The sequence below is a fragment of the Salvia hispanica genome, chromosome 4, assembly GCF_023119035.1.
Source record: "Salvia hispanica cultivar TCC Black 2014 chromosome 4, UniMelb_Shisp_WGS_1.0, whole genome shotgun sequence".
NCBI classification, from domain to species: Eukaryota; Viridiplantae; Streptophyta; class Magnoliopsida; order Lamiales; family Lamiaceae; genus Salvia; species Salvia hispanica.
Window position 1 is genome coordinate 25,833,041 of NC_062968.1, and position 17,143 is coordinate 25,850,183.

Sequence of the window (17,143 nt, forward strand, 5' to 3'; positions counted from 1 at the left end):
TTTGTAATTTGAAATATAATTTGAAGCTTGTAATTTCAAATATTTTCTATATATTATAACACATGAAGAAATATGCAAAGTAGGGTCAATACATGGTCATTTAATATTATTATCTAAAATTACATGAATGAAGACATAATTATATATTTTGAATATATTAACTAATATACTTGAAGTGTCACACGCCTAGACGTTGATAGCAACAACCTTCTATCGTCGAACTAGCTCTTATGTATCATTTGATGCACTATAATATATAACAGATTATTAATCATAAATTAATTTTATAATATGTGTCTAAAATTTGTTGTGGTTTATCATAAAAGACGGAGTGGCTCCGGATCTTTGCAGATCCTTTGATTTTAAGGCCGATTGCACCTCTACCAGAGAGATAGTCTTTTCCCTTCCATACAACATAGTATATTTTAACTGCTCAAACGATTTAGGAAGCGCATTCAAAAGTGTTATTGCCTTATTCTCTTCTTCCATCTTACCATCTACATTCTCAAGATCATCTACAATCTTGTTAAACTGATCCAACTGATCCCCAATCGGCTTATCATCGCTGAATTTAAATTAATAAAGGCGTTGTTTGAGATATAACCTGTTTGCCAAAGATTTGGTCATGTACGGCTCTCCCAATTTCTTCCAAGTTGATGCAGCAGAGTCTTCTCTCGCAACTTCTCTGAGAACTTTGTCGTCAAGATTCAAGATGATCGCACTTTTAGACTTCTTCAAGATTTCGAGCTTCTTGCCGCTCGGCCTCTCGTCAGTCTCTATCGCCTCCAGTGCTTCATCCAAACCTTGATGACTGAGCAATGCCTGCATCTTAATTTTCCAGAGGCCGAAGTCATTCCTACCATTAAACTTCTCGGTATCGTAACACGCCATCGCCATCTCCTTTCTCGATTCCCACGGGATGGCGCCAATTGTTGGAATTGGCGATTGTATGCTCGAGAAATGAACAGCACACAAGGGAATTTTACGTGGTTCGGTTTTATCAAACCTACGTTCACGGGAAACTATATGGGGATCTTTATTCACAACTACAAGATGAAGAAGATGTGTTTCACTCTTCCTTTCTCTCTTCTTTTCTCCCTCTGTTTCTGGATGCTTTCTGTTGAATGAAGTGAAAACCGTGTCACACACTATATATACCAGCTTTGCTCCTTGTTAGTTATAACTAACTCAATCTGCAACCCATATACTTAGCTGTGGTGCTGGTGCACATGCACCCTCACTCCAATGCAACTGATCCGAGCCAGGTCCGAGCCAAGTCTCATGACCACAAACCTAACATAAACCACAGCCAAACATTCAATAAATTCATACATTTTCAACTTAGGAGCCTGACGATGTGCTTTAGTGCAGAACAGTTTGTGCTTCAAATCAACAAACAACTTATAGCTTTTGTCGAGGAAACTATAGACGCTGATCTTAGTGTACATATGAGACATTACTACACTGCACGTCTCTATTCCGTATGATCCCTTAATGAATCTCAAGAGATGAGTACGGCCAATAAATGGGGAGGTGGATTCATCCCGATGGATTGTTTCATTGTACCTCAAGAACCACGAAGAAGAACGATCATCATCCATATCCAACTCAAACAACTCAATTAATTGACAGTTGTCCTATGTGAGACATCTAGATTTGTATAGACAGCCATTTTCCCCTAAGCAATATCATAGTAGACGATTTCATTATAGTTCTCCTAGTATATATATCGAGCCATTACAAAACACACCCTTGCATCCGCCACACAAGTAAAGTTTTTTTTAGGATGCGTAAATGGTCCCAACCTGAGCTTCCAAGTGCGACTCTCTGAGTCATAAACCTCGATCTGATAAGTATGCATCTTATGAGAAGGGGCAGAACGGTATGTGGATGACCTAATGCAACAACCTTGTAATGGGGTGACTTTGAAGGATCAAAAGCTAAGGCAAACGCCTCAATATAAGGGATGTTGTCACTATCAGCATCAGTCACACTGACCATTCTTGACAGCTTAGTGGTCGGATTGTAAACATAGAAACTGTTGTTTGGAGGGAAAGAGTGAGAGCAAGACAGTAACAGCATCAGGCCGTTACAAGAACTTTTTATTATGGGTTTTGGAAGTGTAAGGTATCATCATCTTTTCACCATTCTTCATCTTTACAAGAAATCCTTCACCTAATCCAGAAACAAATCTGAAAACTTATGCTGAACATGGATTACATTTTCATAAACTAAGGGTGCTTTCTATTGCTATATTTTCTTGTATTTTAAATGGGGCTATTGTTAGGTGCGTTTTGGTAGGGAAGATAAATAAACAAAACATGGTCAGAACACACATTTTAAGTCATTTTTTGTCATATAACTCCAAGATAGATAGATGAGTTATATACCCTACCAAAATGCCTCTTACTATTTGTATACAAGCAATAAAAATGCATATGACATTTGATCTCAGACCCCAATCCAACAAGATTGGTATATGAAAGAAACAAGGAAAAAGAGATCGAGATAGAAAAGAAGCCATGAGTTTGGATTGTCAATATTACGGCACATTGATCGGTACAAAAGTGTAGCAACTGATAGCAACCTATTGAAACCGTAGCTTAACTAACAAAACAAAATCACAACTAAAACGGAAAGGTTTTGAGTCTTGACTAGTCGCATGCCATGACCCAAGACCTTCATGCAACCTCAAGCTGCACAAGTGAGAAGGACTAGTTGAGTTGAGAATCTACCTTTTATCTTCTACTTTTATCTCCCTAAATGCATTTTCATCATCTACAATGGCAATGTAAACACTATAGAAAGAGCAAACAATCTTGTAATGAGGCGATTTGTTATGATCATATTCCAAGTTCCAGAAATGTGGATTACTTTACATGATCTGTTTGAAGAGCTCAAATTATTAGTTTATTTCATATTGTTATCACCAAAATCAACATATACACACACTTGAAATCATTTCTCTGGTGAATCTCAAATCAGGCTGAGAATCTCATTTTATCTTCTACTTGTACATGAACATTCGTTTCCGAGTCACTTTTCTCTAACACATTTTCATCATCTAAAAACTAGAGGAAGAACAAACAATCTCGTAACGAGTGGATTTTGTAATGATCAGATTCCAAGCGCCCAAACCCTAGCTTTACAAACAAGCTCACAGATCAAACACTAAATTCACAAGGTTCCTTCCCAGCCACAATATAGAGAATAAAGCGAAATAGCTTAATAGAAAAGGTTTAGAGACCTTTGCACGTTTTGATCCGTCTATGAAAATTAATTTCATTTATCACCAATTTTCTCTATCTCATTCTCATTCATATTTTACCCGTTTTCTTATTTTTATCATACTTTACCAATAATGCATTAAAACTTGGTTTGACAACGAGCTGATTCAATGAATTTGACTCAAAACTTCAAGGTTTTGGACTAACTCATAGTAAAGAAAATGTTACATCAAGACATACTTAGCCATAACTAAGTAATATCATCAAAGTAAGTTTGCATCTCATCCCTTAAACCACAGCCAAACATTCAATAAATTCATGCATTTTCGACTCAGGAGCCTGACGATATGCCTTACTGCGGAATGGTTGGCGCTTCAAATCAACGAGAAATTTATAGCTTTTGTCAAGGAAACTATAGACGCTGATCTTCCCGCACATATGTGACACTACGCTGCACGTCTCTGTGCCGTACGATCCCTTAATGAATCTCAGTAGATAAGGAAAGTTATTGTGTCCATAAGAAAAGTTAGTGTGTTCATGCTGACAGATTGTTTCATTGTACCTCAAGAGCCACGAAGAAGAACGATCATCATCCATCTCCAACTCAAAAAGCTCAACTGATTGACGGTTGTCCTTTATGAGACATCTAGATTTGTAAAGACAACCATTTGCACCTTGGAGACCGGAAGTAGTTCTCCAATGTACTATTCCTGGTTCGTGAGGTGGATAATCAGGCATAGAGAGATTTTGGAATTCATTCCGAGCAATATCATAGTAGACGATGATGTCATTATAGTTCTCCCAATATATCGAGCCTTTACAATACACGCCCCCACGTCCGCCACACAAGTAAAGCCTTTTAGGATACGTAAATGGTCCCAACCTAAGCTTCCAAGCGTGACTCTCTGAGTCATAAACCTCGATCTGATAAGTATGCATCTTATGATAAGGGGTGGAACGGGATGTGGATGACCTAATGCAAACAACCTTGTAATGAGGCGACTTTGAAGGATCAAAAGCTAAGGCAATCTCCACAATATAAGGGCTGTTGCCAATATGAGCATCGGTCACACTGACCTTTCTTGACAGCTTAGTGGTCGGATTGTAAACATGGAAACTCTTTTCTGGATGGCGAGAGCGAGAGCGAGACTGTAGCAGCATCAAGCCATTACAAGAATTTTTTATCATGGAATCTGGAACAGAGAAGGTGTAAGGTGTCATCTGTTTTTCACCATTGATTATTGGATCGATGATTAAGAACTGCGAGATGGAAGTCCTCCGATCCAGGATAAAAGACGGGCGCAGGTTTGGGCAGCGCATGGTGTGGAGATGGTAGAATTTTTCAGAGGAGACAAGTGAGAGCCAATGTTTGCATACCAACTTGCATCGGGTAACATATTTTGCAGGTAACCGGACAAATATTTCTGTTAAAAGATCGTTGTTCCAGATCAGCCTCGACCATCTATCACCATATTCCTCCTCAGGAGTTACAGCAGCAAGAACTTTGGCCTTCTTTGACTTCATGCTGCCAAATCAAATACATAAGCAGTCCATTAATATTCTAATTCGGAAAGAAATCTTGAAACCCCATGAATAAATACTAGTAACGAGGCCGAATTGGGATTACATTTTCATATGCTCCTAGAGTCCTTTCTATTGCTATATTTTCTGTATTTTATCACATAGAGAGAAACAAAGAAATGATTTTTTGACTGTCAGTTAAGTACATTGTTCAATACAATAGGCAAGTACTTAAAGAAACCTATTGAAACCCTAGCTTAACAAACAATAAAAAACCTCACAGAAATACTAAAGCTACAAGTTTTCTTTACCAACACAATATAGAAAATAAAACTAAATGTGAAAGAGATAGAGAAACAAAGCCATGATTTCTGATTCTCAATTACATTGTTCAATACAAAAATGTAACTATTTAAATCAACCTATTGAAACCCTAGCTCAACAAACATACAAACAAACAAACAAACAAAAAACTCACAGTTCATCAATGAGTGAAACAAAAAGCAAGGTAAATTGGATAATTGTGAACTACAAATTTCGAAATGCAGAAAGCAATTTGGTCGGTATAGTGATATTTTATTTTATTTTATAATCGTGAAAATAAAATTAAGCACTGAACTTTACCAGATTTTTCCAATCGCCGGAGAAAGAGGCTTTCGACTTCTACAGAGAAATTCTTCTTTATACGGAATAGGTTTTTATGAAAACAAATGAAGCTTTGTTTGCTAAACTTATTTTACGTAGAACTTTATATACGTATAATTATGTTCAAGAACTTAGGGTTTTGATTTGTACAAAATTGAATCTTAATAAAAAAACGCAGAATAAAATTATATGGAGAGCATTTTTAGGTTATTGTTATTTTATGTAGAACTTTAAATACGTATAATTATGTTCAAGAACTTAGGGTTTTGATTTATGAAAAATTGAATTGTAATAAAAAAAAATGCACAATAAAATTATATGGAGGGCATTTTTAGGTTATTGTTAGTTTATTTTTGATTATTTTAATAAATGATGATCTAAAATGATTAAAAAAAAGACATCAATCCAGATTTTATAAAATGACTGAGACTGATTAATACTCTCTCTGTCCCCCAGAATATGAACTATTTCTTTTCCTCTTATTTATTAAAACTCAGTGTCTAACCCAAAGTTCATACTCTCTCTTACTTTTCCACTACCGTATTTGTAGTTATTTTTTAAGTATTAGATCACATACAAGATTTGGACTGCGTTTTCATATTTAGATGCATTTTTATTTGGATGATCTTCCTGAAAACTTTATCAATTAAACTTTATACTCCCTATAAAGAATTTTAAATATGTATAATTTAATATTTAAGAACTTATCAGTTAGACTTATTACTCCCTACAAAGAACTTTAATGATATTTATGTTTAAGAACTTATCTATTGTAAAAGTGTTATGGGTGATTGAAATGACAAAATGGGGAGATTTGTATGGAAAAAATAACAATCATAGTTGAAGAGGTTAAATTTAAAGAGTAACAAGATGATATGCTATATAGTCTAGTATATTAAAAATAACAAAATGGATTAGTATTATTCATTCTGCAAAAATGATAGCAACACAAACAAGCTAAGAATGAAAATTTTAATTTGTGGAGTTATTTAATTTTGTAGAGTTATTTAATTTCCCTCTTATCTTTTCAACTTAGTTGTTTAGGAATTTGTAGAGTTATTTAATTTTGTCTAGTTAAGAATACCCGTTCCAATATTAATTTATCACAAATTAAGGGAGGTTGTTTCTTTTCAGCAAGAAAATGGTAGGTAGTGAATTAAATGAAAAAATGGTGCTTAGTGAATTAAATCTGGGACGGAGATAGAATGTATTGCAATTTGGCCAGAAAATGATTCGATAAATTCGACTTCTAACTTTAAGATTTAGGACTAATCGACCCCTAGCTTAAATAAAGATTGTTCATAAACACAACATAAGAAAATACAAAATGTTGTATCAAGACATAACTTAGCAAACAACTAACCAAAGATCTTCAGCATAGAGCTGTAGTCTAATCTACATAGTAATACCATCAAAGTCTAAGTTGCATCAATCAAACCACGGCTAAGCATTCAATAAATTCATACATTTTAAACCAAGGACGCTTATTTATAAAATTCATGTTGAATGGTTGGCCCGCCAAATCAACGAGCAGCTTACAGCTTTTGTCGAGGAAATTGTAGACACTGATCTTCTTGCACGTATAGAACACTACACTGCACGTTGATGAATCTCAATTGAAAAGTAAAGCTAGGTTCATACTGAGAGATTGTTTCATTGTACCACGAAAAAGAAGGATCATCATTCATCTTCAACTCAAACACCTCAATTGATTGATTGTGGTCCTTTGTGAGACATCTAGATTTGTATAGACGATAAATCTGGATGTGGTAAGTATGTATCTCAAAAGGATTAGTGTGAAGGTCTGTGGTTGACCTAATGCAAACAAGCTTGTAAACATAGAAAGTGTTTTTTGGAGGGAAAGAGGCCATTACAAGAATGTTTTATAACGGGTTTTGGAACAGAGAAGGTGCAAGGTATCATCAGCTTTTCACCATTCATTATAGGATGGATGATAAAGCACCGCGGGGTTCAGGATAAAAGACGGCCGCCGCGCAGGGTGTGGAGGTGGCAGAATCCACCAGTGAGAGCCAATGTTTACATACCAACTTGCATCGGGTAACAGGACAAATATCTCCGTCAAAACATCATCGTTCCACGACCATCTATCGCCATAATCCTCCTCGGGAGTTACAGCAGCCGCAACTTTGGCCTTCTTCGAACCCATGCTGCCAAATCAAATACATAATTAAAATCCTAACTCAACAAACAAGCACAAAACTCACAGCTAAATAGGTTAAAACCTTGATGCAAAGTGATGAGATGGTTATTGTATAGAATACAGGTCCCTTTAAATATATACTATGTTCTTTCTAATGTAAGTAGATCATCCTATTCTATAACTGATACTGACTCAATCATTTACGCAACTAATTTCATTCTAATTTATTCTCTCCTTTCTAACAAGAATCTCCCTTTTCATCTTCTGCTTCTACCCTTCAATTAATCAACAACTGAAACTAGGAGAATTTTTCGAAATGCATAACGCAATTGATCATTTTCCATAATCAGAAGAAGAAGATCTGCAAAACAATCCTCAACGATAACAGCTTTTAGTAAAACATTTTTCATTTGTTATCTGAGACGCATACATTAAAAATTTATATTTCACCATAAACAAAATTTTCCACCAATTTAAGCAAATAGTGATTCCTAATTTAACATTTGTGTTAATGAAAATAGTGGTAGCCTAGTCAAAGTAATTAATTACTAGTTTATATATCTTATTTAAAGATTCGTATTATTGGTGTAATCTATCAATATATAAAGTGAGAGTTTTTGGAGAAATTTTTTTAATACCAGTTTTGCCCTTTTTGGCGGGAAACTGTACATTACCACTGTTGCTTTTTGCATTTTTTTTTGCACCATTTTATATTAATATTCTATATCATGTTTCATTTTTTGCACAATTTTCGGCCATTCTGGAAAAATGTGTAGAGGCAGCAGGCCTATTTATGTTATCATGAAGGCCTATTTTTACTCTATTACGATATTTAAGAATGCAATATATATTTATTCTAATCTGCCAAAGCATTCCATTATCCTTTAAGCCTCTTTGCAAGCCATCCTGAAAAATTAAATACACATCATTAGTAAATTTCTATTGTATTAAATATTGTTTACAAAATATAATTGACCTTCTAATTACCTACAACATGAAAAATCAAAGCAAACATTAATGACTTATAAAAATTTGTAACTAATAAGTACCTCAATTAAAAAGAAAGAATGTGTAGAATTTGTAATAAGCATATGATTAATATTTTTGTATTAATCATAGATGATAGAATGTGTAGAGTCATAGGATTAATGTGCAACCATAAAAAAAAAGAACGACATACCTTTATTATTATAAAAAATTGAGTTCAGAATAAGTAGGCTTTGTAGCCTCTCATGCTTGCCATGACACCTTTTTCTATCTATCCCATGCTTGCCTTCTCATCTTCTTCTCTTCTCTATGTAATGATGGTAGTTTGAAGAGAGAGAATAGACTGTTAATCTTCTTTTTCTTCTTTTCTCTCCTTTTCCTAAAATATAGTATTGGATATCTATACTTCTATACTACATCTATCTCCTCCACCAATACTAATACTAATATACAAATATAAAACTATTGATGAAAAAAAAACAGTGGCTAAATTAATGGTCCAATCAAATGCATTGCAGAGACTTCTCAAACAAGTTTTGAAACACTGATAAATAGGTGTGCAATCAATTGAGACTGCATTTATTCATTTCTTTATGTGAACTAATGTAAACTATTTTTTTTTGATGCAGTGCCTATCTCGGACCGATTCAGCCCAGAATCCGACGATCACTCCGGCGACAGACAAAGGTAGTATCTTTATATCTACCCGTTTCTGAAAATTTGAAGACCAAAATATTTAGTTTATTTTACAAATTCTGTAAAACATGAATAGAATTAAGAGAGAGATTTCTCACCGTGAACAAGGGTAACGCCGGGATGAAGGAACAGAGAGTGACGGTGCAGTGGCTGCCGGGGCCGCGGCGGCAACAACTAGGATGGGGAGTGAAACCGAGAGAGATATGACACAATGGCGAGAAGAAGAAAAGTAGACGAAGGAGAAAAAAAAAAGCAGCGGAAACGGTAGGCGGTTGACCGAGAGAATTGCCGGAGGCGGCGGCTGGCCGAGGTTGGTGAGATAGGTGAAGCAAGCAAGCGTGAGGTACGGCGGATGAACCGGCGATGCAGGGCGGAAGGAGCGGTGATAGTAGCAGATTTAATTGGGAAAAGAAAGAGAAATTGGAAAGAGATGGGGGCGGCTCTTATGTGTGAGGAAGTATTAGGGTTAGATTAAATATTAATTTATGTAGTAAAATTGGGATTTATTTCATGTATATTCTATAATAAATAATAATAGTGATAGTAATAATTTTGTACTAATTGATATTCTCTTTTTTTAGTAACGGCGATTTAATTTGGGTGGTGGGACTTGGGACGATTAATAGTGATAGTAATAAATTTTTACTAATTCATATTAGTACTGTGTTTTTGTAAAACTGTAAGTATAAAAAAACTTAGCTGATTATAAGTAAATAAAAAATTATATATTAATATTGAAAAAAATTAAAGTACCAAACCTAAAATATCAAAAGTGATCGTTTTATAATTATAGTGAGATTTGAATATTCACTTGATGACTGATGTATTTATGGAGTTAGTTCCCAATTGATTGTAGAAGTTAATTATAGTAAATTTTATATTACTAATTATATTCTGTTAGAGAAATTACTAGCTCTAAATATATATAAATATCAAACCTAAAATTTTTCAAACGTTTTGAATTATTGTAAATTTTGAATATTTATTTCAGTGTATATATATAGTTAATTTTTAATTATTCGAGAACTAATTTATAGTAAGGTCTGTGACACTAATTATATTTAATTATAAAATGCTTATAGTACTCCTGTCAATCTTAACTGAAAAAATTAGTTTGTTAAAAAATTATTATAATAAATACTTATAATTTATATTTTTAAAGGTATATTTGATTATGCTTTCATCAATCTTTTTAATATACTTTTATAATTTAATATTTTATAAAATATCATTATTACTTTTTATTTTAATTATAATAAACCAAACAAACCAAACAAATTTTTTGTTCCTTTCGGGTATGCCAAAGTCATTATAATAAATACTCATTACAATTTCAATTTTAAGGGTTTTTATTTTATTAATTGGTAAACTAAATTTATTGTGGTATAATTAAATTATCGTAAATATTTGTAGATATAATATAAGTATATAATAATTAAATTATTAATCATATTTTATTCAAGATATATACCTATAGGTACTATTATCTATTGACTTAAATTATGCTAAAGCGAGTATATTAATTGTGGAAATTTTAGGTTATTTTAGTATTTGATTGCTCATGTTGGCCTATTTCTAAAATGCATGTTTTTAGTCATGGGCAAATATATGTTTTATTTTCAAGAGACAAAATTATATACTACTATTCTATAATGATGACGTTGATGTTACATTTGATTCTATTATTATGTTGTTTACTAAAACATTTTCTATAATTAAAGTGTATTTGAATTTTTCTATTTGATTGAAAGTACTTTAATGTGTAGAGTCAAATTAAATATTGATTTATTCCAATAATTTGTTGTTGATGCTTATATACTATGCTTGAGACTGATCGTCTATTGTTTGTTAGAACCCAGCAAAAAAAATTATGTGCTGTGATGTATAGTGGTTTGGCGGAGGTTGTACTGCAAGGTGAGACAGATGGTTCGATACATGGTAAATCAATCATTCTGCCTTCCAGTTCTGTTGGTGATGCAAGATATATGATCCAAAATTATCAAGATGCGATGGCTATTTATAGATGGATTGGTTATCCAAATTTGTTTATTACATTTACATGTAATCCGAAGTGGCCAGAGATTGTTACCCCTCCGTTTTTTAAAAATAGCAACTATTTCCATTTTGGGTCGTTCCTAAAAAATAGAAATTTTAGAATCTTTCTATTTTAGGACATGGACCCCACAATCTACCAACTCTACGTTCACTATTTTTTCTCTTTCTCTCTTACTTTACTCAATTTTCTTTTATTCTCTTTTACTTTATCAATTTTTCTCACTTACTTCACTAATTGTGTATTAAAACCCATGCCATTTTAAATGTTTATATTTTTTTTAGTACAGAGGGAGTAGATTTCTTGGAGTTAAGAGACTAAAATTAAATGATCGTCCAGATATTGTATGTAGGATTTTCAAATTATCTAATTTTATTTTTTAGTCTTTACTTACACATATTTTATATTTATTTTAATTTTATTTTATACTCCCTCTGTCCCATTAGAAATGCAACGTTTTCCTTTTTGGGTTGTCCCACTAAAAATGAAACGTTTCCTAAAATGGAAACATTACTCTCTCTACTTTTCCCTCTCTCTTACTTTACTCTCTCTTCATTAACTCACAAAATAACACTTACATAAAATCCTGTGCCGGAAACCAAATGTTTCATATTTATTGGGACGGAGGGAGTATTTATTTTTTTAAACTCTTTTGTTCCATGCATAGCATGGGTGTTAACACTAGTTTTTAAAAAATGGGAGTAATAATTTTGTGATGAAATTTAAATGGAATATATAAGTTAATAAAAGGTGATTTATATGTTTATGTACTTTAGTTTATAGTGAAATATGTATAAATAATTTTGTGGATTATGTGATCTATTTATTAAAAATAAAACCTTAAAATCGTGAATGTTTAAAATGACAAGATAGGTTAGTTATTATTTTATGGATGAAGTAAAAACTATATCATCGTCATCATATATTAATGTAACACTATTATCATTATATATTAATGTTTTTTCTTGTTTTTAAAAGAAAGTATAGATTTTGCAAAAAAAGGTAAAAGAAAAAAGTATATCACCATGTATTAATGTGGTTATCTTGTTTATTCTATTGGTTTTCAAAGATATGTAAATAAAACTTAAAATTAAAGAAAAATTCAAAACGAAAAGAAAAAAAAAGGTACTTTGACCGCGTGCCGATAGATATTGTGAATTATTTACTCAAACTAATAGTATGAGATAACTAAAATATAATACTATGACTTAAATAAGTTGGAGTACTGTATTATTTTTTGCTTAATGTTAATCAAGGAATCAAATATCATGGTATTTTCCCAACGATCAAAATTATGTGAGACACTTAAAATGGAATATGACTCGAATAAATGGGAGTATCACCTCATTCAAATAATACACCATTTCAATACTACACTAACAAAATAATGACACTTGGATTTTTTTAATCAGTGTCATTCAGTGAATATTAGGCTGAAAAGCAACTGAATCATCTTCTTTCTCTTCACTCGTTGTCTTCTCCTGCTGCTGCTTCTAGTTTTTCAATTTTCAGTAGCTCGACAAAGTCTGAATTTATGACATGGATGGGATGGATGAAACCAGAGATGGAAGAATGGCGTTTTATTTTAATTAGAGGGATTCATAATTTTGAAATGAATGTCTTTTGGGGATTAGGGCTTTGATTTTTTTGTTTTCAAATTCATCCTCCGCGTTGCCGAAGTGCCGTCATTAATACGGATTATATTATTAATTTCTTGTAATTATAATTTTAGTTTATATTGATTCCTTTCTGCATTTCTGAATACAAATTTATCATAGACATGATGAACAACCACAATTAAGAAACATCAGAGTGGAATTTCTATTGAGATTAAAGTTAGACCTTGGTTCAGAAGAAAAAGGGGAAAAACAAAAGAATGATAAATAACAAAGTGAAAGTGGAATTTCAAGAACAATAATGGTGTTTCAAGAATGATCAGAAAATGAGCAGCTCGAAAATTTGCATGTATGACTTGAAGTAATATGGTGTTTCTCCTCCAACAAGATGGAATTGGAAGTGTGATTATATTTATTTATTGGTTTGATTTACTAAAATGTTGGTGTATGATGATTAATCTTTTAGTCTTTTATTTTATTAATTTAAAAAATATCCTAGTGTCATTATTTTATTAGTGTAGTATGAAATGGTGTATTATTTGAATGAGGTGATCCGCTCCGTTATTTTTGTCTGATATTAATTATAGAATCAAATACTATCTCTCATCACATGCTTGAGCATAAAAATGATTGTAAACTCAGTAATAACAAATACATTAATATTAATCAAATGTTAGAAAATCTAAACTTTGTTTCATATTAATCTAATCTTTTGTTGCCCTTTTTTTCTCTTTCAAGGCCGAAAATAATTCCCAATTTCCATAAAGGCTACAACCAACCAATTCTTGAATTAATATTAAGCCAAATTATTAAAACAATCAATTACTCTATCCATTTACGAAAAATAGACTAAGTTTACCATTTTAGAGTATCCACCAAAATTAGATCAATTTTAAATATGGAAAGTGTTAAATCAATATTAACTTTACACATCATTTTAAATATGTAAAGTGGAACTCCACAATCCTCTAATATTACTTGGAACATATTTTTCCTCCCTCTCTCTTACTTTATCAATAACAATGTATATTAAAATATGTAATTAAAACTCGTGTCATTTACAACTTTATCTATTTTTTTTTAAAGATAGGTAGTACAATAGATAGGGGAGAATATTTATTCGAAAGTTAACATTTTTAAATTAAATCAGCATCAACTAACACTGGCAAGTGGCCACTGCTGCTGATTTCAAGTTTTAAAACAACAAACTCAGAAGAATATGTCATAACTAAGGCAAGAACCACAAGTTCACTCAAACCACAGCCAAACATTCCACATATTCATACATTTGCAAGTCAGAAGCCACATCGTCTTCGTCCACGTCGAACGGTTGGCCAGTCAAATCAACGAGCAACTTAGAGCTTTTGTCGAGGAAACTATAGACGCTGATCTTACCGGACATACAAGAAACCACACTGCACGTCTCTATGCCGTGTGATCCCTTAATTAATCTCAACTGAAGAGCATAGCTATGATATGAGGGGGTACGTTCATGCTGAGAGATTGTTTCATCGTACCTCAAGAGCCACGAAGAAGAACGATCATCATCCATCTCCAACTCAAATAACACAATTAATTGACGGTTATCCACTGTGAGCACTCTAGATTGGTACAGATGACCATTTGCCTCTTGCAAACAGGAAGCAGCAATCCAACCTGTCATTGGGTGAATAGGGATAGGTGGATAGTTAGGCAGAGAGAGAGTTTTGAATTCATTCCGAGCAATATCATAGCAGCGGATTTCATTGGGGACCTCCCAGTATATCAAGCCATTCCAGTACACACCCATGCCTCCCCCACATATGTGAAGCCTTCCGGGAAACATAAATGATCCCATCCTGAGCTTCCATGCGCGACTCTGTGAGTCATAAACATCGATCCGATAAGTATGTATCTCATCGGGATCAGCGCGACGGTCTGTGGTTGACCTAATGCAAACAACTTTGTAATGGGGCGATTCTGAAGGATCAAAAGCTAAGGCAAGTGTCACAGTATAAGGGGAATAAGGGTAGTTGTCGCTGTGAGCTACGGGAAACCTGAGCTTTCTTGACAGCTTAGTGGTCGAATTGTAAACATGGAAACTCTCTTCTTTCCAGTGAGTTTTCAGCAGCATCAGGCCATTACAAGAACTGACAATTATGGGGTTTGGAACAGAGAAGGTGTAAGGATTCATCATCTTTTCACCATTCATGATTGGACTGAAGTTAAAGAACTGCAAGCCCGGGGTCTTCAGGTTCAGGAGAAGAGACGGGCGCAGCTCTGGGCAGCGCAGGGTGTGGAGATGGCAGAATTTATCAGAAGAGATAAGTGAGAGCCAATGTTTGCATACCAACTTGCATCGGGTGACAGATTTTGCAGGTAACAGGACGAGTATTTCCGTCAAAAGATCATGGTTCCAGGCCAGTCCCAACCATCTATCACCATAATCTTCCTCAAGAGTTTCAGAATTCATGCTGTAAAACCAAATATATAAATAGTCAATCAAGTATTATAACCAAAAAAGAAATCCTTCACCTAATTCAGAAACAAATCATAATACTCTGTATTGGGATTACATTTTCATATACTCAGGGTGCTTTCTATTGCTATATTTTCTTGTATTTTACAAAGTTGGTCTGGGGCTACTGTTAGTATCAGTATACAAAGTACTCCATGACATTTGACCTTGCTAACACTAGAGAAAGAGCAAACAAGGCGATTTTGTTATGATCAAATTCCAAGTTACAGTAATTGGAGAGCTCAAATTATAAGTTAATTTTATCTTGTTATCTCCCAAATCAACATATACACAAACTTCAAACCATTTCCAGTTGAATCCCAAATCAGGTTGAGCATCTCATTTTTATCTTCTACTTGTACATGAACATTCGACTCACTTTCTCCAACACATTTTCATCATCTAAATTAACACTAGAAAAAGGAGCAACCAATCTTATAATGAGGCAATTTTGTCATGATCGAATTCCAAGTTACAGAAATCTGGTTTACTTGACATGATCTGAGTGGAGAGTTCAAATCATTAGGTAATTTCATCTTGTTATCACCAAAATCAACATATACACGAACTTGAAACCAAATCCTGATACAAGTTTTAGGTAAATCTCAAACATTAGAATTCATGCTGCCAAATCAAATGCATAAGCAGTCAATTCAAGCTTTATAGTCACCTGAGCTTGTCGATTACAAAGCCGCCGGAGATTGCCGGAGAGATCGACGGTGCCGGCGAAAGTCAATGTCAAAGATCCAACTTGCAAGCAAAGCCAGAGATTTAAGCGAGAAATGCATTTATATTTCGATATTTAATCAGTAAAATTTGAATCTTTCAACAAATCGTTTTCAAGAGCATATTGAATTTGTAAAATCAAAAATAATTATAGTTAAAAAGAAAAAAATTTAAAAAAATCGAAATTTAAAATATAGTACCAGTAGTATATACTAAAAATAACAAATTATAGAATTTTTTTTGCTAAATGACTTATTAGAGCATCCACAATGGGGCGGACTATGCGACGGACGATGCATTGTCCGTCGCATAGTCCGCTATTGCAGCACCCCGCCCTAAGCCCACTCCTTAGTATGCGGACTATGCATCGTCCGCGGACTATGCACACATTTTTCATTTTTTTTTTTTTTTTTTTGTATTTTCTTCTATATATATCACCAATTTTTTTACTTCATCTCACACTTTCACTCCACTCTTTTCCTCATCTCAATTTCTCTCTAAATTCAATAATAAATTCCGACGATTTTCATATTTGCAAGCATAAAATATAAAAAATAAATAAAAAATACTCACAATAGGATATGCCTTTAATTTGTGGTGTTTTTATATTTTTATTCTTGCTAATTGATATATTTGCAAACATAAACAATAGGATTAATGAATTTTTGTAGTGTTTAAATATTCAAATAATAAATAAAATGGTTAGGGCGGGGCTTAGGGCGAGCTATAGTCCGCCCCATTGCAGGTGGAAGGGGTGGAGGATAAAATGCTGATTTGGCGGTGCATAGGGCGGGACTTAGGGCGTCGTATAGTCCACCCCATTGTGGATGCCCTTATAAGATTTTAAAAAGAAATTGAAGTTAAATTAACAATAAATTACAAAGAAAAAATGGGACTATTTTATCATCACAAAATTTTAAAAAATAAAGGTTAGCATTCATTATTAAAAGACTAATATTTAAAGTTGAGAAACAAATTAGAATATATAACCAAAATTCTTCTGGCAATTTTACC

The 17,143-nt window shown here is 33.4% G+C and overlaps 2 protein-coding genes and 1 long non-coding RNA gene across 3 annotated transcripts; 1 reads left to right on the forward strand and 2 right to left on the reverse strand.

Annotated features, from left to right (window-relative positions):
- Positions 1–3,515: 3,515 nt before the first annotated feature.
- Positions 3,516–7,560, reverse strand: LOC125220780 (F-box protein At5g07610-like). Its single transcript, XM_048122919.1, has 2 exons — positions 7,439–7,560; positions 3,516–4,752 (listed from the first exon to the last, which is right to left on the reverse strand). Exons 1-2 carry the CDS (start codon positions 7,558–7,560, stop codon positions 3,516–3,518), a joined length of 1,359 nt encoding a protein of 452 aa, XP_047978876.1.
- Positions 7,561–9,136: 1,576 nt separating this feature from the next.
- Positions 9,137–9,794, forward strand: LOC125218533. The gene is made up of 2 exons (XR_007175971.1): positions 9,137–9,228; positions 9,346–9,794. It is a non-coding gene; the product is annotated as an uncharacterized LOC125218533 (long non-coding RNA).
- A 4,225-nt stretch (positions 9,795–14,019) lies between these two features.
- LOC125220037 (F-box protein At5g07610-like) lies at positions 14,020–16,210 on the reverse strand. Its single transcript, XM_048122151.1, has 2 exons — positions 16,074–16,210; positions 14,020–15,359 (listed from the first exon to the last, which is right to left on the reverse strand). The coding sequence occupies exon 2, from the start codon at positions 15,356–15,358 to the stop codon at positions 14,159–14,161; it is 1,200 nt and encodes a 399-aa protein (XP_047978108.1). The 5' UTR covers position 15,359; positions 16,074–16,210; the 3' UTR covers positions 14,020–14,158.
- Positions 16,211–17,143: the final 933 nt, after the last annotated feature.

Bases quoted from the DNA above. Each gene is read 5' to 3' on its own strand.
- LOC125220780 (XM_048122919.1), bottom strand. From the start codon at position 7,560: ATGGGTTCGAAGAAGGCCAAAGTTGCGGCTGCTGTAACTCCCGAGGAG. The intron at 4,753-7,438 runs GTATGTAAACAT...TTGATTTGGCAG, and splicing joins CTGTTACCCGATGCAAGTTG to CATGAAGTCAAAGAAGGCCA.
- LOC125220037 (XM_048122151.1), bottom strand. From the start codon at position 15,358: ATGAATTCTGAAACTCTTGAGGAAGATTATGGTGATAGATGGTTGGGA.